We start from the raw sequence: 20,697 nt of genomic DNA, 5'->3' as shown, positions 1-20,697 counted from the left end.
TTATGAAACAAAAGACAAAAAACTATTATGTACATAGTTTAGTCCTATTCAGTGTCTATTCGGCGCTTCTTGGCTTGTCTCTTGTATTCATTAAATGGAGCATCTCTTGTCACTGTCCAGCAATAGTCTGCAAGCATTGATGGGCTCCATTTGCCCTGAGAGCGTTTCTCCATTGTTGCAATGTCCTGGTGAAATCGCTCGCCGTGCTCGTCGCTCACTGCTCCGCAGTTCGGTGGAAAAAAATCTAGATGAGAGTGCAAAAAATGTATCTTTAGTGACATGTTGCAACCAAGGCTTTTGTATGCCTTGAGGAGGTTTTCCACCAACAAGCTCAGTGGTTTGAGCATTGGCCTGCTAAACCCAGGGTTGTGAGTTCAATCCTTGAGAAGGCAACTTAGGGATTTGGGGCAAAAAATTGGTCCTGCTAGTGAAGGCAGGGGGCTGGACTTGATGACCTTTCAAAGTCCCTTCCAGTTCTAGGAGATCGGTATATCTCCAATTATTACCTTTATTACCTGTAGTTGTCTGCCTTGTTGTTTCCGAGAAAATTTATTGCCACTAACTGGAAGGCTTTCCATGCCGTCTTTTCCTTGCCACGCAGTGCATGGTCAAATGCATCATCTCGAAGAAGTTCACGAATCTGAGGACCAACAAAGACACCTTCCTTTATCTTAGCTTCACTTAACCTTGGAAATTTTCCATGGAGGTACTTGAAAGCTGCTTGTGTTTTGTCAATGGCCTTGACAAAGTTCTTCATCAAACCCAGCTTAATGTGTAAGGGTGGTAACAAAATCTTCCTTGATTCAACAAGTGGTGGATGCTGAACACTTATCCTCCCAGGCTCCAATGACTGTTGGAGTGGCCAATCTTTCTTGATGTAGTGGGAATCTCTTGCACGACTATCCCATTCGCAGAGAAAACAGCAGTACTTTGTGTATCCAGTCTGCAGACCAAGCAAGAGAGCAACAACCTTCAAATCGCCACAAAGCTGCCACTGATGTTGGTCATAGTTTATGCACCTCAAAAGTTGTTTCATGTTGTCATAGGTTTCCTTCATATGGACTGCATGACCAACTGGAATTGATGGCAAAACATTGCCATTACGCAGTAAAACAGCTTTAAGACTCATCTTCGATGAATCAATGAACAGTCTCCACTCATCTGGATCGTGAACGATGTTGAGGTCTGCCATCACACCATCGATGTTGTTGCAGGCTACAAGATCACCTTCCATGAAGAAGAATGGGACAAGATCCTTTTGACGGTCACGGAACATGGAAACCCTAACATCACCTGCCAGGAGATTCCACTGCTGTAGTCTGGAGCCCAACAGCTCTGCCTTACTCTTGGGTAGTTCCAAATCCCTGACAAGGTCATTCAGTTCACCTTGTGTTATGAGGTGTGGTTCAGAGGAGGAGGATGGGAGAAAATGTGAGTCCTGTGACATTGATGGTTCAGGACCAGAAGTTTCATCCTCTTCCTCGTCTGACTCAAGTGAGAATGATTCTGGTGCATCAGGAACCGGCAGTCCTTCTTCGTGGGGTACTGGGCGTATAGCTGATGGAATGTTTAGATAATGCATAGTCCACTTTTTCTTCTTTGACACACCTTTCCCAACTGGAGGCCCCATGCAGAACTAACAATTGCTGGTATGATCTGTTGGCTCTCTCCAAATCATTGGCACTGCAAAAGGCATAGATTTCCTTTTCCTGTTCAACCACTGGCGAAGATTTGTTGCACAAGTGTTGCAGCATATGTGTGGGGCCCACCTCTTGTCCTGATCTCCAATTTTGCAGCCAAAATAAAGGTGATAGGCTTTCTTAACCATAGTGGTTATACTGCGCTTTTGTGATGCAAAAGTCACTTCACCACAAACATAGCAGAAGTTATCTGCACTGTTCACACAAGTACGAGGCATCTCTGCTCAGTTTGACTAAACAGAAATGTGTCCCTTTGCAAAATCAAACACTGACAAATAAGAGAGCACGACACTGTATGATTTCTAGAGCTGATATAGGGCAATTTGTTCAGCAGAGTGATGTAAGCTTCGTTATGATTGCATCATCCATGACTTCTAGGAATAACATGATGCAATTCAGATCATGTATGACGCAATACCAGCTTCAGATTGCATCATTCATTGTTTTGCCTAAAAAGCAAGTACTGTCCAAACCCAGTCATAGATTTATTCATAGATCCAGTCAAAGATGTATTTTAGTCATTTCTGGTTTAAATTGAGATCCCTTCCCTTTATAACTCACTTATCCTCCGCTATTCCCAAGTCAAGGGTCGTATATACTGACCCAATAGCATATCTTGAAAACTAGAGCCAATCAACAATTTTAAGCATCATTTTCGTTCTCAGTGACCCAGAATTAGTAAAGTTGGCCTACATTTATTTCAGAAGCATTTTGGCTGTAGAGCAGTGTAATTTGTAAACTGAAAGGTAAAAAACTAGCTTTATTATAAACTATGATCAACTGCTAGAAATAGGTTACTAGACACCTCAGCAAATGTTTAGTACAAGACTGAAAAGGACAAAACCACGCAGGTTCACAATTGCTCCTAAACATTTACAAACAGGACCTCAAAATTTAAAAACAAAACAAAAAAAACCCCAACCATATTTTAGTAACAGTTTCTCCTATGTCATTCTCCCCACTTTTATTTGTACTAAGCAGCAAGCAGTAAAGGACACTATTATATACACCTCTACCCCGATATAACGCGGTCCTCGGGAGCCAAAAAATCTCACCGCCTTATAGGTGAGACCACGTTATATCGGGTTTGGTCCGGTATGGCGTACCAGCAAGAGCCAGTACGCCATGCCGGACTGGACCAGCTTCCCCGGCGGTGATTTAAAGGGCCCTGTGCTCCAGACACTGCGGGGAGCCCCGGGCCCTTTAAATCACCGCCAGAGCTCCGGCAGTGGGGCTTGGGCAGGGATTTAAAAGGCCCAGTGCTCCAGCTGCTGTGGGGAGCCCCTGGCCCTTTAAATCACCGCCAGAGCTCCGGCAGTGGGGCTTGGGCAGGGATTTAAAGGGCCAGGGCTCCCCATAGCGGCTGGAGCCTCTGGCCCTTTAAATTACCACCCGAGTCTGGCTGCCAGATCCCCGGCAGGAATTTAAAGGGCCCAGTGCTCCAGCCGCAGCGGGAAGCCCCAGACCCTTTAAATCACCGTCGGAGCTCCGGCAGCAGGACTTGGACGGATATTTAAAGGACCCAGTGCTCCAGCTGCTGTGGGGTGCCCCAGGCCCTTTAAATCACCACCAGAGCTCTGGCAGAGGGGCTTGGGTGGGGATTTAAAGGGCCTGGGGCTCCCCACAGCGGCCAGAGCCCCAGGCCCTTTAAATCACTGTCAGAGCTCTGGTAGCGGGGCTCGGGCAGCGATTTAAAGGGCCCAGGGCTCTGGCCACTCTGGGGAACTCCCGCTGCTTTACTGCGTTATAGCCGAATTCATGTTATATCGGGTCACGTTCTATCAGGTTAGGGGTGTATTTAATGAAAAACTTTGGAGTCAACTGTAAGAAAAAATCCATTTATAAACAAAAATATTAGTTGTAATTAACAGGCAATGTTTTCACTAAAGTATAAATAGTTAAAACACTTGTTTTAAACCAAAATTATTTGGCAAAAACAATACTCTTTTACCAGTAAGCCCAAGCCATTTTAAACTAGGTTTATAGCAGCGTCTGAAGGTTTTGGAACAGCCAAAGAACTGTAAATATTTCTACTGTTACACGCCACTTGCATGAGCTTATAACTCAACCATGAAAATTTACTCTGTGCTAACACCTGGCCAGAGAGGATATGTCTACACTGCAGCTGGGAGGAAGTTTCACAGCCCAGGTAGACAGAATTGCCCTAACAGAGCTTGAGCTAAATATAGCAGTGTGGATGATGGGGCTCCAATAAAAACACAGGGCAGCAACCTGAGCTTAGACCCAGAGGGTTTGGCAGGCTTAAGAGTCTGAACTGCCACTTGAAATGCAATATCCACACTGCTAATTTTTAGTGCACTAGCTTGAACCCTACTTTCAAAAGTCTCTCTAGGGGGCTGGAAGGCTCGCTCCCTGATACCATGTAGACAATACCCAAAGGGTCTCGTTTTGGGAGTGAATTTATTTTATAAAGAAAGAACTGACTACTTTGAACATGTATAGCAATCTCCATTTGAATACTTTAAAAGCCTTTTAAAACACTACATAAGTAAGATTCACACCACCCAAGCAAAGTAAACAGCATCTCCATTGTATCTGCGGGAAAGCTAAGGAACATAGGGGTTAAGTGGCTTGCATAAGGTAACACAGCAAATCTGTCTCAGGGCCAGGAACAGACTCTAGAACACCTGAATCCATATCCTGTGCTCTAAGCACAAACCCACAGCATCCGCCACTCAAGCTCTTGCGGTGCAACAGGAACACTATTTCCAACCACACGCCCACAAAATCCTTTGCCTTAAAAAACATGGGGTTTTTTTTAATATAAAATAAGAAAGGCGGGGTGCTCTTCGCTGCCTTCCAGCCTTCAGGGTTCATGTTTTCAAGCTCTTCGCGCAAGGAGGGCCACCACGCTACTTGACACACAAAGTACAAGCCAGGCGGTCCCTAGCCCCGCGACTCCGGGAGCTGGGGCCTCCGGGAGACCACCGCGCACCAGCGGGCTGGCGGTAACGTCATGGGGCGCGGGCCCAGGGTGAGCAGCTCAGGAACCCCGGGCGGGGGCGGCAGGGGACTCTGCCCCGAGCCGGGACGGGGAGCAGCCCGGCCCCGCATGGCCCGAGCCTGCCCAGCCGACACGGACGCGCGACGGGACCCAGCGGCGCTGAACACTCGCTCGCTAACCCAGCCCCGCGCACCTCCTCCCAACCCCCGCTACCGGAAATGGGCCGCTTGAGATCTCGCGAGAGACTCCGCTCCCGTCCCTTCATTTCTCCTTCCTCCTCCCGCCCCTTCCTTCTTCTCGCGAGACATCGGCCCCTTCTTTCTTTCACCCGACGCCGCCAGCATGGTGAGCTGCTGGCGGGGCCACGTGGCCGGGCAGGACTGAGGGGAGCAGCCGGGAGGGGGGAGCCTGGCGCGCGCGGATCCTCGCGCTCTGGAGAGGGGGCTCCGCGCGCTCGTGGCCGGGCCCTCCGGTGCTCGCGCCGCCTCACGACCACCTTCCCGGGGGAGCGGGCCGGGCCGGGCCGGGCCGGAGGGAGGGGGAGCGCGCAGGGGGCAGCCCGGAGCCTTCCCCGGCTCCTCCGCGGCGCCCTGAGGCCGGGGAGCTTCATCCCTCGTCCCAGCCCCGAGGGGACGCGGGCAGGAGGCGGGACGCGGACCCCGCTTTCCGGCCCGGCCGCTCGGTAACGCGCTCTGCTCTCTGCAGCCCTCCCGACTGAGGAAGACCAGGAAGCTGAGGGGACACGTCAGCCACGGCCACGGTCGCATCGGTGAGTGCGGAGCGGAGCCAGGCATCGGGTCTGCAGCCCCTGCTCCCCCTCTGGTCCCGGGTCCGGCCTGGGGGACGTGTCCCCGCCCCCCGTGCAGTGACAGGCCGCAGCCCCGCTCGCACGGTGTCTGCTGGGCAGTAGCCGGCCTCTCGGGGGCTTCAGCGACGTACAGCATTTCTGGCATCACGATTTCTTCTTGTCTCTCCTTCCAGGCAAGCACAGGAAGCATCCCGGTGGCCGTGGCAATGCTGGGGGCATGCACCACCACAGGATTAACTTTGACAAATAGTAAGGCACCTAAAAACCATGCCTCGTCCTTCCTCGTTTTCTAACCGTGTTGAGATGTCACGTGGCGAACTAGCTTCCATCGTGGGCATTTTGAACCATTCATGTAAACGGACAGGCTTTGTAACAAGGCAGCACTTTGTAGTCCTCTTTTGTATATGCACTTCTTTCCACAGATTAGTGTGATTAACAATGTTGGTGAGTTCAGAGTGGGGTAATTATTTCAGAACTGTTAACGTCTTGGGGTTTTTTTTAGAATTTAGTTAACTAAAGGTCAGGACACCAGTAGTCTGTTCAGATCTGGGCCAATGCAATGTTAATATATGGTAACCATACAGATAGAAAATGTAACATTATCCCGATCTTATTAACATTCATGGGGCAAGAGATATGTATTTCAAGGTGGCCGAGACTAGAGTCACATCTAGACACTGCTTGTTGTCCTGGTGTGCTAGAGTACTCGAAGAATAACTACTAACCTTTATTCACTGACTGTCCCTATTAGTAGTTCAGTCAGTCACCAGGTTAGTAACAAGACCTAGACCTCCATTCCAAAGTTTTGGGTGGACAGAGATTGCAGGCTGAACCAAAACTAATAGGAAAGGATGCACAAGTTGTGAATTCTGCTTACAAAAATACAAAATTGTATTTGTAGATTCAGAAAATGTGGTCATTACTGAAGTATAAGAACAGTTGATTTCATCAGCAACTAACACTTCAAATACAGTATTTCTCTACTTATTTTCCTTTTCTGTCACCGGTTTTGCTTATTTGATAAATTAGCAAGATGAACCAAGGACAATTTAGGTGATATTAATGTGTGTATTGAAGATACTTGTTATGAAATGTACACAAACATTTCATTCACATGTAGTCTCTTACGCATGAGTCCAGATTTAAAAAATCCAAATACTAAAACCTTCAGCTGCTTGAAAAAAGACACTTTGTTTATGCATTTAATGTTCTTGAACCCCTAATAGTTCTAATTTAAACCAAATAGAATGTCTTATTGATTTTTCTTTCTAGTCATCCTGGTTATTTTGGGAAAGTTGGTATGAGACACTACCACTTGAAGAAGAACCAGAATTTCTGCCCTACTGTTAATCTGGATAAACTGTGGACACTTGTTAGTGAACAGACAAGACTCAACTATGCAAAAAATCAGGCTGGATTAGCACCTGTCATTGATGTTGTACGCTCGGTAAGTGTGCTTGAATTAGCATATGTTCACAATGAAAGGGTTACAATTTATTTTTTTTGCCTAGGGTCTTGTTCACTGATCTACTGTATGAAACTAATTCTGCTTAAATATGTGCCACTGCATTTTTCATCTTTATTTGGCTTGTCTAACATTTTTTAAAACAAATTTAAAATTTTCCCCTCGTATTTAATGTTCACAGTTAAGAAAACTAGTTTCTGTGATGTATGTAATCAGTACTCGCCACATTAAACTAAGCCTTACTGGAGTTTCTCTCTCCCATTGTGTACCTATAACTAAGACTAGGTTTTAGTCATGGGTATTTTAGTAAAAGTCATGGACAGGTCACGGGCAGTAAATAAAAAAAATCACAGCCCATGATCTGTCCATGACTTTTACTACATACCCCTCACTAAGACTCAGGGGGAGGCAGTGCATGCCCTGGGACCCCTCCTGGGGGTAGGGCTGGCAGGCTCCCTACCTGGCTCCGACAAGCATTTCCCCAGGGCTCCTAGGAGGAGGGGCAGCCATGGGAGCTCTGAACTGCTCATGCCACAAGCACCGACTCTGCAGTCAATGGGAGCTGCAGGGACATGCCAGTGGGAGCCAAGGACCCCCTGCCTAGGTAAGCACTGATCTGCACCTGAGCCCCCTCCCATACCCAAACTGCTGCTGCTGGCCCAGGGCCCAAGCCGGGCATCCCTTAAGCCAGCACCAGCTGTTAACGGCAGTCATGGAAAGTCACAGAATCTGTGACAGAGATGAAGCCTTACATGCAACTGCTCAGATCAGTTATAGGTATCAGCTTTAGGAGACCACTGGAGGATACCCGTGTAATACTGTGGCATATTTTTTTTCACACCTTTCAGCAACATAAGTTTTGTCGGCATGAGTGGTAGTGTAGACATGGCCGTAGAGCTTTTAGTGCATGTAATTTTCCAGTGTAATGTGGATTAGCCTCTCCACATCGAGGCTAGAGTCACATCCTGGCACTTCTCATTGTCTTGGTGTGCTATAGTTCTCGGAGAAAGACTACTGATCTATATTCACTGCCTGTGGTGTGTCATGCCTCAGTCAGTCACCTGATCAGTAACATTGCTTTAATTAAAACTGATAATTTCAGCTAGCCTGGTTAGAGTAGGTCAAAACAAAGCCCAATGGGGAACTCTTATGACCAACCTAAGGACTCCTATTAGATCTAGAAGAGGTGTCATCTTTAATAGAACCAGCTAGCTCTTGGAAGATGTTAACTAGTCAAGCAATTGCTTTGTTGTTTCCTAGACTCGTTTTCCAACATCAAAAGGAGGCAGCTAGCCCTACTGATGTCTATTGGGGGGGAAGCTGAATAATTATAAGCTCTAAGAGATAAGATGGTCTTTATTGTGTATCATGAAATGCTAAACTCGTTAAGATTGTTAAAAACCATGCCAAAATTCTATCTTTAGCTGGTTGTTAGTTAACAAAAAAAAAATCCATTAAAATGAAGAATTTGATATGTAAATAACTTTCTTCATAGACTGTAGAGTTCTGTTATCTACAGATGTTTGTAAAATTCAAAGAGAACAATTAAAATTCTTGGCAAAACTGTACAGCTTTAAGCTGATGTAATTTAGGTTTTGAGAGTATTTGATAAATTCACACCATGCAAAACTACTGAATTGCAATCATCAGTCATGACCAAATTTTAATGAAGAAAATGCAAATTTGATACTTTGTATTTCTCTCCAATTACTATTAAAGATTGTGGATGCAGAGGGTTATAGTTCTTCCTGAATATTATTTATGCCAATTTCTCTTGTATCTTTCTAGGGTTATTACAAAGTCCTGGGCAAAGGGAAGCTGCCCAAACAGCCTGTAATTGTGAAAGCAAAATTCTTCAGCAGGAAAGCAGAAGAGAAGATCAAAGAAGTTGGTGGAGCATGTGTGCTTGTGGCATAAAGGATTTTTTTAATCAAGTTTGAATAAAGACTATCAAATGTCTGAAGTTATTTTTTTAAAGTTACTTTCAAAACCAAATCATGATTTTTGGGGGGAAGGTTAGATGTTGGCTTATGTGACTATTACTGAGACCACGGTCCTATTACCGAGTACTCCACCACAACAAGCAACTATTAATTTATGTATGGGCTGTTTCTTATGAGTGTCGGTCAGCATCTTAGTGCAATCTCTTCCTATTTAACTGCTAAAATAAACTTCAAGTCAAAGTGCAATGTTAAAAACTGCCACAGTTAAGATTATGCCATAGTGGATTTATTTCTAAGCCTTTCTTCAAGTGTAACCTCTTTTGAATACTGAGACCCTCTTGCATTTTGGAACACAGTGTTGAAGCCTCCCTCAACTTTTGTTGAAATATTAAATTACTTACCTTTGCTGTCCTGTAGGTTGAACTGAAGTGTGTGATAGTGTGAAGTCATTCCTGGAGACCACTCCTGGTAAACGAAAGGAGAGGCAGGTTCACATCCAAGCAGCAGTTTAATTACTTACTGCATAGAACTATGCTTTAGCGTCTTTTGATACCCTGTTGTGAACACACACAGCATATTCTATATCTACAGAAAACTTTTGCTTGGGTGCAGAGTACTGCTTACCCATTTGAGTCACTTTTACAAATTTCTTATTCTAATTTTAAATCAAGTGGTTTTCAGATCTGAAGTCCTAGGAATGCAGTGATCTAAATGCAATGATAAAGCAATATATTCACATGCTAACTTTCAGAATGTTGAAGCTGTTTGTGAATTCATTTAGCCTTAACACTATGATGTACATATTACTGCACTCATTCTACAAACAAAGATATGGTTATTAACTGAATTACCCATAACACTACTTATAAAAAGCAAGTTTATATACCCTTTCATTAGTTAGGAAGATATATTGTGAGGTATAGTAATAAGGGTTTAGCTGTGCCAGTGAAATTTAAGGAGATTTATGGCTAATTCCCAGCTGTAGTACTGATAAAGAGGGCATGCCTTTTATAGAACAAGGTGCTAGCAGTCAGTATCCCAGTGCAACCACCCTCAGTGATGGGGGCACATTGCAACCAAAACGTATGTAAAATTCAAGCTCTCAGTTCAAGGCTGCACACGCAGCAGCACCAGAACTGTCCAATAGGACAATGCCTGTGGCAATATGAGCTCTGAGATGATGGCTTTCATTTCCTAGAGTATGGATTTAAAAATCTTTTTCCTCTATCCCCATTTAATGTAATGTAATCAAAGATGAAGGCTGTGCTACAGGAATAAAGTTCACACTTAACACATCCCCTATGATAAGACTTACCCTAACTGGAATATTAAGTATTAGTGTTTGAGGCCGTCAACATTAGAACTCAGGGTGAGCAAACATTTTGGCCCAAGGGCCACATCTGGATGGGAAAATTGTAGAGCTGTGACTGTAGGGTACGGGGTTGGGGTGCAGGAAGGGGCGTGGGGTGTATTCAGGGTGCAGCCTCCAGCCCAGCACCATTTACCTGAAGCAGCTCCAGGGTGGTAATGGTATGCAGCGGGGCTGAGACAGGCTCCCTGCCTGCCTACCTTGGCCCCATGCCGCTCCTGGAAGCAGCTGGCACATCTCTGCAGCCCGTGGCAGGGACAGCAGCGGGCTTTGCATACTGCCCTTGCCTGCAGGAGCCTCCCCCAAAGCTCCCATTGGCCAGTTCCCCATTCCCAGACAATGGGAGCTGCAGGGGGCAGTGCCTGCAGGCAAGGGCAGCACACAGAGCCCTCTGCCCTCATATTCCCCCAGGGGCTGCAGGGATGGGATGCTGGCCACTTCCAGGAGCGGCACGGGGCAATCCCATGGGCAGGATCCAGCCCATGGGCCATAGTTTGCCCACCCTGTTATAACTAATAGTTTTGTAAACCACTTACAGGCAATGCCACTTTAGCTGATTACAAGTTCAGTTTGTGTCAACATGACAGCTTTTCTATCACAACTATGTTTGTGTATTTCTCTCTGTAACAAGTGCATTCTGGGGGGAAAAGAAATCAAGGCAATTACTCACAGTACAGGTCTGTCGCATCTTAGGCACATTTAACATGTGCGATTTCAGCTTTATGCAGTCAGCAAAAACAAGAAAAAATTATTTAAATGCTGTTTCTGTAGTGGGGGCGATTCCACCTGCCATTACACTCAATGTTATTTTGACTATATGCAATTTTCGCTTTAGACGCTGACTGCGGAACGTAACCCCAGCGTAAGATGAAACAGACCTGTACAACCGCAGGAGAGAATAGAATTCTGCAGGCACATAAAGCAGCATTAACAGAAAATGGGGCAATTCTGGGAAATACTGTATCACCACAAAGAGCTTGAAGGACAGGCCACCAATCAAACCAATTATGCAACTGTGGTTCAAGAGTCCTAGCCAAACTGCAGGAGATGTCCAGTTACAGGAAAGCAAAAATACCAGCAGAAGCAAAACTATTAACTTATCTGTGCTATGCAGGCAGACATCAATCTTGTTGAGAACCACCCATGCCAATAATGTCACAAACTTGGTTAAAAGTTATGGTATGGACAGGGCCTATGTTTGATTAAGTATTAGAAACACTTGGGTAAGCAAACATCTCTCCATAACATTTTGGTAAATCAAAGTGAAAGCCACTCATTTTATAGTATCTTTATTCAAAACTTGAATAAATACAAAAAACTCTTATGCCACAAGCACACAGGCTCCACCAACTTCTTTGATCTTCTCCTCTGCTTTCCTGCTGAAGAATTTTGCTTTCACAATTACAGGCTGTTTGGGCAGCTTCCCCTTGCCCAGGACTTTGTAATAACCCTAGAAAGATATAAGATAGTTAGCATAAACATATTTATTTTCACTAAAAACTCCAGAGGTACTGCACTCAGATTCTTCTCCCACCCACACCAGTGACAGGTGTAATTTGGCTAAATCAATGGATTTTGATGCAAGTGAGAAGATGCATCTGCCAAGGAAAAATTAACTCCATTAACAGCAGTAAGAATAAGTACAACCACCATATTTGCATTAAGAGCCATTCAAATTAATACTTGACCATGACTAATAGAGAAACAAGCTGGATGAGGTAATATTTATTGAACTAATTTCTGTTGGTGAAAAAAAAACTTTCAAGCTTGCCACCTTGTCTCTCTAATAGTCGGAGACAAATATGGACAAAACACTGGAAACACGACTGATATCAGCAGTTTTGCATGTTGTGACAAATATGGACTCTTTCCAGAACTTGAGCACATAAGTAGTAAACTGAATTGTGAAAAAAAAAGGACACCCACAATCCCAACAACTTGTTTTTTCTTTTAATTTCACCAAACACATCTTGCATAATTAACTCCACAGTCTATGAAGAGTGCTATATGCATTTCCACATTTTTGCTCAGAACAAAAATAGTGCAGCACACTGTTTCACTCTTGCCTTTTATTTCTCAATTTATGCTAAGTTTTCCAGAAAGTCTTATTCTTCAGACTTCTGTAGTCATTAAAAAATCAAATTTTTTTTGCATATTATTCAGAAAACGTACTTTTTTTTTTAGATTATCCAGGAGGTAAAGCTATGACTAGCCTTCCATTGAAACTGAAGGATACAGGATTGATTGTGCATGATGATATAAACCAGATTCTTGAAGGTGCTGGAAAAAGTTGAACAGAGCATGAGATTCTGTGCTGCAACTTTAAGATGCTCAGCCTGGGGTGGTGGTGCTTAATTAAAGCCACCTTTGTGCACATCCACACTCATAACCAACTTGTGAAGGGATCCCTGGAAGGCAGTCTTACAGCTAGCTGTCTTCTATAGTTCCTGGTCTAGGAAAAGTCCAGCCCCAACCAGATCTGGGGCTTTTAGGCCTTGTCTACACAACAAAGTTTTGTTGGCAAAAGCTGCCTTTTACCAATAAAACAGGGGAGATGTAGCTTTGTAGTGTGTATTTTTGGTGGCAAAACTCTGTTTTGAAGACAAAATAAAACCACCATTATCCCACAATGCCTGCTATGACTGCTCTGCTTCTTGGTTTCATTTCTGCTGCCCTGCAGGCATGCGCCCCCCTCCCTTTTCACAACTCCAGGTGCTGGAACAAAGCGAGATATAATTTGTGTGGAATGCTCCTGTTCTGCCCTGCACTAGGAACACAAAGGTAGACAGACTGCTTCTGGGAGCGGGGGAGCCTGCTGTGCTGCTTTGACATTCCTCAGCATGGACAGCTCAGAATGCTGCTCCCTCCCACACACCACTCTCTCTCCATCCCCCCCACCCCCACATTTCCATTGAAAAAGCAGCTGACAATCTACTAGGATGCCCCTGGAAAGATGGGATTGAGAAACCTGCATCAAGTGATGCTGTACCTGCCCCATGACGCATTGCAAACCCTTCCCAAAGCACCCTGCAACCAGTTGCACAGTGGGATAATGGATCTTAACGGATATTAATTTGATAACTACAGTGAGATAACAACAACAGATCCATAACTACAACAGTGCACTGCTCTTCGTGTTGGTGCAAAAGCTGTTAGTGTGGATGCACTGTGCCAACACAAGGAGCTAGTGTGGACAAGCTACAGTGGTTTCAATTAACCCCGCTATCTTTTGCCCAAAAGTATAGTGTAGACAAGGCCATAGAGCTCCATTACATTGCTCCAACTTTTTACCTAAAGGGGCAGGATCAAGGGGTGAGAATCTCAACCCATGTCTAACCTCCATCAGGCTGGGACTGTCTTTTCCTGGATGTCTGTATAGAGCCTAGCACACAATGGGGCCCCAATCCCTTGATGAGATTCTAGGTATTACTGTAATATAAATTAGTAATAGATGAAGAGCAAATTGTTATCTAGAATTATTGTCATCTCCATGAACAGATCGAGTTTCTTCAGCCCAGAAAATTCTAGTCCCAAAGGACGCTATAAACCTAAGTCTTCCCCCACATGACACTTTTGCTTCCCCCTAATCCTGACAGGCTGACTAATGAATGTCTCTGATTCGGTGGCTGACTGAGGTATGAAACACCACAGCCAGTGAATAAGGATCAAAAATTTATCTTCGAGGACTATAGCACACCAAGACAATGAAATGTGTTAGGATGTGACTCTAGTCTCGGTGCTAAAGAGGCCAACTTTAGTGGGCCAAAACAAGCAATAAAAGTTGTTTTTCTTTATAAAACCTTCCAATTTCCTTTTAAAAGCTGATCTGTAAGCTTCTCATCACTACATGCATCAGTTTTAAAAATGAACAACGGGAGAATCTAAACTTTCAGGCAAAGAAAAACATTTTAATAATTCATGAAAAACAAAAAGAGCTTGTGTAAGGAAAAAGAAGCAAAAAAAACCACACGTTAGTGGAACTACAACTCAAAGTCAGATGCTCACAAGGTCTTTCACCTGACATTTAAAACGATCTCAGAACTGTAATTTATCCATACTTTAGTTTAATTTCCTAGATGAGCAAACATTCTAATCGCTTAAAATTTATGTATTTTCCATGAAACTATAGATTCTGAAGATAGGATTAAATAGCACTCTTACCGAGCGTACAACATCAATGACAGGTGCTAATCCAGCCTGGTTTTTTGCATAGTTGAGTCTTGTCTGCTCACTAACAAGTGTCCACAATTTATCCAAGTTGACAGTAGGACAGAAGTTCTGGTTCTTCTTCAAATGGTAGTGTCTCATACCAACTTTCCCAAAATAACCAGGATGACTGGGGAGAAAAAATATTTGATACAATATAAGACCACATTCCTTTTAGTTTCCTTTGAATTGATTGTGCTAAAAATCAATATAACCTCAGTTAAAAGTGTGTTTATCTACTAACCTTTATCATACACATATTAAATAAACTATAGGGTCCAGAAAAGTTATACACAGACAAATACACAAGAGTTTTAAAAGTTCAGATGTAAATAAGTTGCTAGTTGTATATTCTTGAGGGATGTTGGCATTTTCCAGATCTATAAATAAATATTTCATTTAATAAAATTCTATGTTTGATAGCAGAAGTCACAACTCATCTTTCTTGTGAATAGTTTGGGCCCCATTCTATATTTAGTAGGCACCCAGAACTCTGACTTTAGAAGAGATTTTGTTGTACAAGAAATGTAGATTCAGATCTTCTGTTACTAACCCAGTGACTGACTGACTGACCTGAAAGTAGTGACAGTCAGTGAACAGAGATTAGTTGTTACTTTCCGAGTACTCAAGCACAACTATGACAATGGGCAATGTCTAGACGTGACACTAGTCTCGGTAATGTCCAAATACAAGATTCTTACCCTCCCCCTCAAAACCAGGAAATGCAGAAGCTTGATTCAGCTACTGTCATTGCATATATGTATAGTGTGGAATCAAAGCTGAGCAGACTATTAGTGTCTTACAAACTTAAATTAATTGTGGAAAAAAACTCTAAAAGATACGAACACATACGATGGAAGCTCTGAAACAAGCCATTTTACCATATTTAAATCACTAAAAGACAGGTTTCAGAATGGTAGCCGTGTTAGTCTGTATCAGCAAAAACAACGAGAAGTATTTGTGGCACCTTAGAGATTAACAAATTAAGCTTATGCCCAAATAAATCTGTTAGTCTCTAAAGTGCCACAAGGACTCCTTGTTGTTTTCACTAAAAACTGAGATCCTGTTATTAGCACTTTCCTTTTAAAAGAACAGATGGACGGACAAAAGGTTTTTCATAGATTTAATAAAGGACATCCAGGACTATGAAAGAAAACAGTTAAATTTTCTTGCAAGGTTATTTGTATTGTAGCAAAATCCAATGTCTGTATACTTTTACTAAGTGACATATGTGCTACATATGCTAGCATGAACAGCCTTGTAACTTTTAAAAAATATATACACAAAAGTAGTGGGTGGGTGGAAGGAAAAAGATGGTACATCTTACTATTTGTCAAAGTTAATTCTGTGGTGGTGCATACCCCCAGCATTTCCACGGCCACCAGGATGCTTTCTGTGTTTGCCTAAAAGAAATTGTAAAAGGTATTGTGATGCAAGAAAAACAACACATACTACTGAATACACTACCGAACATTATGACATCATTTGAGTTGATTTAAAGCAAGTCTATGACCATGAACTATATAGAGGAATATATGATTTGAAGTAGATATATATAGCCATTAACCAGATTATTGAAACTCTCTGGTATTGCCTCATTGGTGTTCTAAATAGTGATACTTACCAGGCACACTGTAAATCAAATGACATACCATACATTAAATTCCAGGACAAGCATATCAGAAACCATTCTCTGCACTTACCAATACGGCCATGGCCGTGGCTAACGTGTCCTCTCAGCTTCCTGGTCTTTCTTAGTCTAGAAGGCTAGGGAAAAAAAAAACCCCAACACAGTACATGTATGAATAAAAATGTAGAGCAAGTGACAAGAGTGGGAAACAAATAAGGACTGGACAATCCAAGCCTCGTGTGTATGGCTGCATGGCTGGCCCATTTCTGGGGAAAAGATCATGTTTGTGCTGTGTCCAGCACTTAACACAATGGGACCCCAGCCCTGACTGAGGTCTCTGCGAGCTGCCACAACAGAAAAGGCACCTGCACACAGCGGCTAGGTTCTCCGCTCCGCGCGTGGGGGCGGGGTGCCCCGGGGCTCGGAGCCGCTGGGGCGAGGCAGAGCCAGAGGGGGCCCCACGCACGCGACCAATTCCCGCCGCCCCCGTTCTCCGAGCAGGCGCGGGACGGGGCCGAGCGCACGGGGTGGCTACGTGCCCGGCACGTCGGGAGGTATCAGGCGCGGGCCCGCAGGCCCAACCCCGCGCATCCCGGTGTCAGGAAGGCGCCACCTCGAGTTTCCCGGTCGGGCCCGGCCCGGCCCGGCTTTAAGCCGCAGGCAGCCCCGAGCTCGCTGGTGGCGGCCCGCTCCCCCGCGCGGCTGGGCCGTGCGCCGCCCGGCAGGGACCGGGCCGGGGCTGAAGCGGGCGCGAGAACCCCTCCCCCACCGGCAGCTCGGCCCAGAGGACACGGAGGCTCCGGGTGCAACGTGCCGGGCGGGGGAAGCTGGGCCCCTCGCGCCCCTACCCACCATCTTGGCGACGGCCGCCGGGAAAGAGGAAGAGTCACAGGAATGTCGCGAGACCTCACGAGGGGTGGGGGAAGTGGTGGGAGGATTACAGAAGATCTCGCGAGATCTCACTGAGGCGCTGGGAGAAAGCTCGCGAGAAATCGAGCTTCTGCCTTTGGGAGGCGGGGCCTGCTGCTGGGGCGGGTCCTTGTCCGGCTCTTTGTGGGGCGCGGCGCGAGCCCGGGACAGGCGGGAACTGCGATGAGCCGCCCTGGCTCCCGGGAGCCCCCGCCCCAGCATGGCACGGGGGGGACGGGCGAGTGTCCTGCCCGCTGGCCCCGGGATGGATTCCGTGACCCCGGGCAGCCATTTTCCGCAGGGGCCACTGCTGGAGAGGCCCGTCCGTGCTCTGGCACCGGCTCCACACCCGGAGCCCAGCCCCAGGGATCCTGGCCCGGCTGCAGAGGGTAGCGCGGGAGTTCTTCAGGCCAGCGCTGGGTCTCTGCAGGGATCCTGAGTCGCCCCTTGGAGGAGGGAGGCCAGGGCCTGGTCTGCCTCCCCAGCCAGGTCGAGGTCATCTGCTTCCAGGCCCTGCAGACTGCTTTTCTGGTGCAGGTGCAGCGTGGAGCACATGCCTTCTTCTGTGGCACCAATACAGCCAGTAGCTCTTTCTGCAAGACATCTCTGAGCTGCCTGTCTTCTGCCAGGACCTCCTCCAGACCTGGAAGCTGTTCTCTGTGACTAGGTCCATTGTGGCCACTGAGGTGGTGGACCTACTTGCAGAGCCCCTGCTACACAACCTTTACCTTCATGTGCAGCTTGGCACATGGGGCTTGCCACCCTCCTGAACCCCCTCCTCACTTCCCAGCACATTCTGTGGGAGGTGGGGGACAGCCTTCTTGCCTACTTCTCGGGTTTTCCTTGAGCTGGTACTGCGAGAGTGCGCTCCCTGCCCAACCCTCACCACCTTTTCATTGGGCCCCTGTCCTGCGAGCACTCCTGGCCCCCTCCCTTCCACAGTCCAAACCAGCTGAGTGCCGTGCAGCTGGTTCACTTCCAAACTGTGCCAAGGAAACAACTATACATGCCTGTGCTCCACATGTTTCACTTTCTCACCCTCATGTCCCACCCTGATACCAAATGGTGGGATTATCTACCACCTGTGGAGGGTGAGGAACCCTCCAGTGGGCCAACCTCTATTCCATCCTGGTCTCATGGCCCAACAGAGATATTGATTGGGGGCTCCTCTGTGAAGCTGTGAGCACAGTACCTGGCATAGTTCATCCCCATCCCTGATGCCTGCCCCTTTTGTGGCATGAGGGAGAACGTGGTGCATGCTTATCTCAAATACGCTAGGTTGCAGCCCCTATTCCAGCTCCTCCAGAATCTCCTATTGAGATTTTGGCTGCGCTTTTCCCCACACCTGTTTATATTTGCCCACCCTGTTCGTGGCCCCACCAAGTCGTGCGATAACCTCGTTAACCTCCTGGCCCTGGCCAAAGTGGCCATCTTGAACACCAAGAGGAGGATGTTAGACAATGGGTGCTCTGCGACTGTGAGGCCTATTTCCGCTCCTTGGTCTTATGCATCCAGGCAGCGTTCCTCTGGGTGGCATCCGTTGGCTCCCTATTCAGCTTTGAGGTGCAGTGGGCACTGTCTGGGCTTCTCTGCTCAGTGTCCCCCTCTGGATCCCTCCTTTTGAACCTGTGACCTTCACTCCTGACCCAGTTATTCATTAGTTGTCCCATGTATTCAGTTGGTTCCCAGGTCCAGTGGTCCCTCCTGCAAGGCTGGGGAAGAGGCCTTTAGATGTGGGTGGTCTTGCATCCACCCACCTTCCAGGATTCCAGTAAGGCTGGAGCTGGGTTCCTTCCTGCCAACCCTCAGAGCTCAAACATCACTAGCTTTAGAAGCACATAAGTATGGGAGAGGGTCTGGGTCTGGAGGGGCATTGAGGTCCCCTTTCCACACTCCCCTCTGCCAGCAGGAGGATGGGTTGCTGTGCTTTTCCAATGCAAGCTGAGTCTCCCATGAGCACCTCACTCCAGGAGCAGGGGCTTTAAGAAAATTACCATATGTGGCAAGACTCGCTCTGGCTGGCCCAGACAGGAGGGTGGTATCAATAAGATGTTCGCAAGGAAATGTAACTGAAAAGAGAGAATGAGTAACCAAGACAATAGTTTGTCTACAATTTGAATAGATGTTCCACTAAATAGAGATAATTTAAGATAAAAGATGACAGGGAATTGCATGCAGCTACTAAAATGCACGTAATTGTCAAGGGAAAGTAAGAAATAGATTAGCACATCCTCATTCCCACTTTCTGCTCTATTTGTTATACACGTGTTAGTCACGTTGGTATATCCATTTCCAAATGAATATATGTAACAGCAACAAAAGTGCTTGGTCAGGGAGGAATCTTACATTAAAGACCAGTGGACAGTAGATGTCTTCCTTGTGGTATGTATGTATGTATTTATAAGGATATCCAAGGAAGACTGAGGTCCCTTCCAACCCTAATAATCTATGATTCTAAGACTTGCATGTTTTTGTATCATTTAAGGAATTTTCTGAAAGATTTTGATGACAGCTCTAAAAACAGACAGATGCCACTTGTAGCGTACACACCAAAAAATCCAATGTATTGTATCACACAACTTCCATCTGGATGTTAAGTTATTCCTTAAACCTTTGAGGAAAAACAGCTATGATTAGAGACTGATCTAAACTGAGTTATTGTGCTTATGATGGAAATAGCTGCAATCTTAACTACAAAGTTACTCTAAGTTTGTTTAAAGTCAGATTTAGCTGCCTCCCTAAAAGGCAATGAATGTTAACTTCAGAATTGTCAATATTCTTAGCAATAGTTATTGAAATGTTTAGCACAGGGACTGGCAACCTATGGCACGCGTGCCAAAGGCGGCATGCAAGCTGATTTTCAGTGGCACTCACACTGCCCGGGTCCTGGCCACCAGTTCGGGGGCTCTGCATTTTAATTTAGTCTTAAATGAAGCTTCTTAAACATTTTTAAAACCTTATTTACTTTACATACAACAATAGTTTAGTTATATATTATAGACTTATAGAAAGAAACCTTCTAAAAATGTTAAAATGTATTACTGGCACGCGAAACCTTAAATTAGAGTGAATAAATCAAGACTTGGCACACCACTTCTGCAAGGTTGTCGACCCCTGGTTTAGCATGTGATTTTTTGAAGAACATCTAAAAAACCACCATGAACTGTTTCTCTAAATAATTTGTGTAAATTATGTGGTGCCATTTTAAGGGAAAAAAATTGGAAAAAGATTTTACAAAGTTAGCTTTAAGAATATTGATGTTCCTTGGAAAACAGTAAATGTGGGAGTGGACACCATTGGTAGCCAACTGATGAGAATTCTCTGTTTCCCAGTGGCAGAGGAGCAAATACTCTAGGCCAGATTTTAAGATGCAGCAATCTGAAGAGAGTGCAGTTCAGAGGGCTAATTCTATTTTGGTGCAAACTGTCATAGCTCCAATGAGTATTTTGTTTGCAAAACTGTTGTAGGTTTTGTGAAGGGGTCAGTCCCCTGCATCAAGTTGAAGCAATCTGAAGATAGCTGAAGGGTCCAAAACCACAGGATCTGTAGCTGTGAGGCAACCTGATTAAACTCCCCTTTTCCTCCTATACCAGCAATAGGCAAAGGAGGTTGCGTAAAAGCACCCACTCTGTTGTTCCATTAGAGGATCCCCTTTGTAATCAGTCCTGGACTGGTTATATCAATTTTAGGGTTACTATACAC

At 45.4% G+C, this 20,697-nt stretch overlaps 2 protein-coding genes and 4 non-coding genes across 6 annotated transcripts; 3 read left to right on the top strand and 3 right to left on the bottom strand.

The window, feature by feature from the left end:
- The first annotated feature begins 4,916 nt into the window (after positions 1-4,916).
- Positions 4,917-8,897, top strand: LOC123369375 (60S ribosomal protein L27a). Its single transcript, XM_045014893.1, has 5 exons — positions 4,917-5,010; positions 5,371-5,434; positions 5,647-5,722; positions 6,746-6,920; positions 8,727-8,897. The coding sequence occupies exons 1-5, from the start codon at positions 5,008-5,010 to the stop codon at positions 8,853-8,855; spliced, it is 447 nt and encodes a 148-aa protein (XP_044870828.1). The 5' UTR covers positions 4,917-5,007; the 3' UTR covers positions 8,856-8,897.
- On the top strand, positions 6,125-6,256 carry LOC123370568. Its single transcript, XR_006579465.1, has one exon. It is a non-coding gene; the product is annotated as a small nucleolar RNA SNORA3/SNORA45 family (small nucleolar RNA).
- On the top strand, positions 7,884-8,015 carry LOC123370569. The gene has a single exon (XR_006579466.1). It is a non-coding gene; the product is annotated as a small nucleolar RNA SNORA3/SNORA45 family (small nucleolar RNA).
- A 2,626-nt stretch (positions 8,898-11,523) lies between the features above and the next one.
- LOC123370242 (60S ribosomal protein L27a) lies at positions 11,524-17,065 on the bottom strand. The gene is made up of 5 exons (XM_045016608.1): positions 16,939-17,065; positions 16,160-16,223; positions 15,784-15,859; positions 14,412-14,586; positions 11,524-11,700 (listed from the first exon to the last, which is right to left on the bottom strand). The coding sequence occupies exons 1-5, from the start codon at positions 16,939-16,941 to the stop codon at positions 11,572-11,574; spliced, it is 447 nt and encodes a 148-aa protein (XP_044872543.1). The 5' UTR covers positions 16,942-17,065; the 3' UTR covers positions 11,524-11,571.
- Positions 13,857-13,988, bottom strand: LOC123370570. Its single transcript, XR_006579467.1, has one exon. It is a non-coding gene; the product is annotated as a small nucleolar RNA SNORA3/SNORA45 family (small nucleolar RNA).
- LOC123370571 lies at positions 14,997-15,133 on the bottom strand. The gene has a single exon (XR_006579468.1). It is a non-coding gene; the product is annotated as a small nucleolar RNA SNORA3/SNORA45 family (small nucleolar RNA).
- Positions 17,066-20,697: the final 3,632 nt, after the last annotated feature.

This window comes from Mauremys mutica, chromosome 4, assembly GCF_020497125.1.
Source record: "Mauremys mutica isolate MM-2020 ecotype Southern chromosome 4, ASM2049712v1, whole genome shotgun sequence".
Classification (NCBI taxonomy): Eukaryota; Metazoa; Chordata; order Testudines; family Geoemydidae; genus Mauremys; species Mauremys mutica.
The sequence above is the reverse complement of the archived record's forward strand: the minus strand, read 5'-3'. Positions and strand labels throughout refer to the sequence as shown.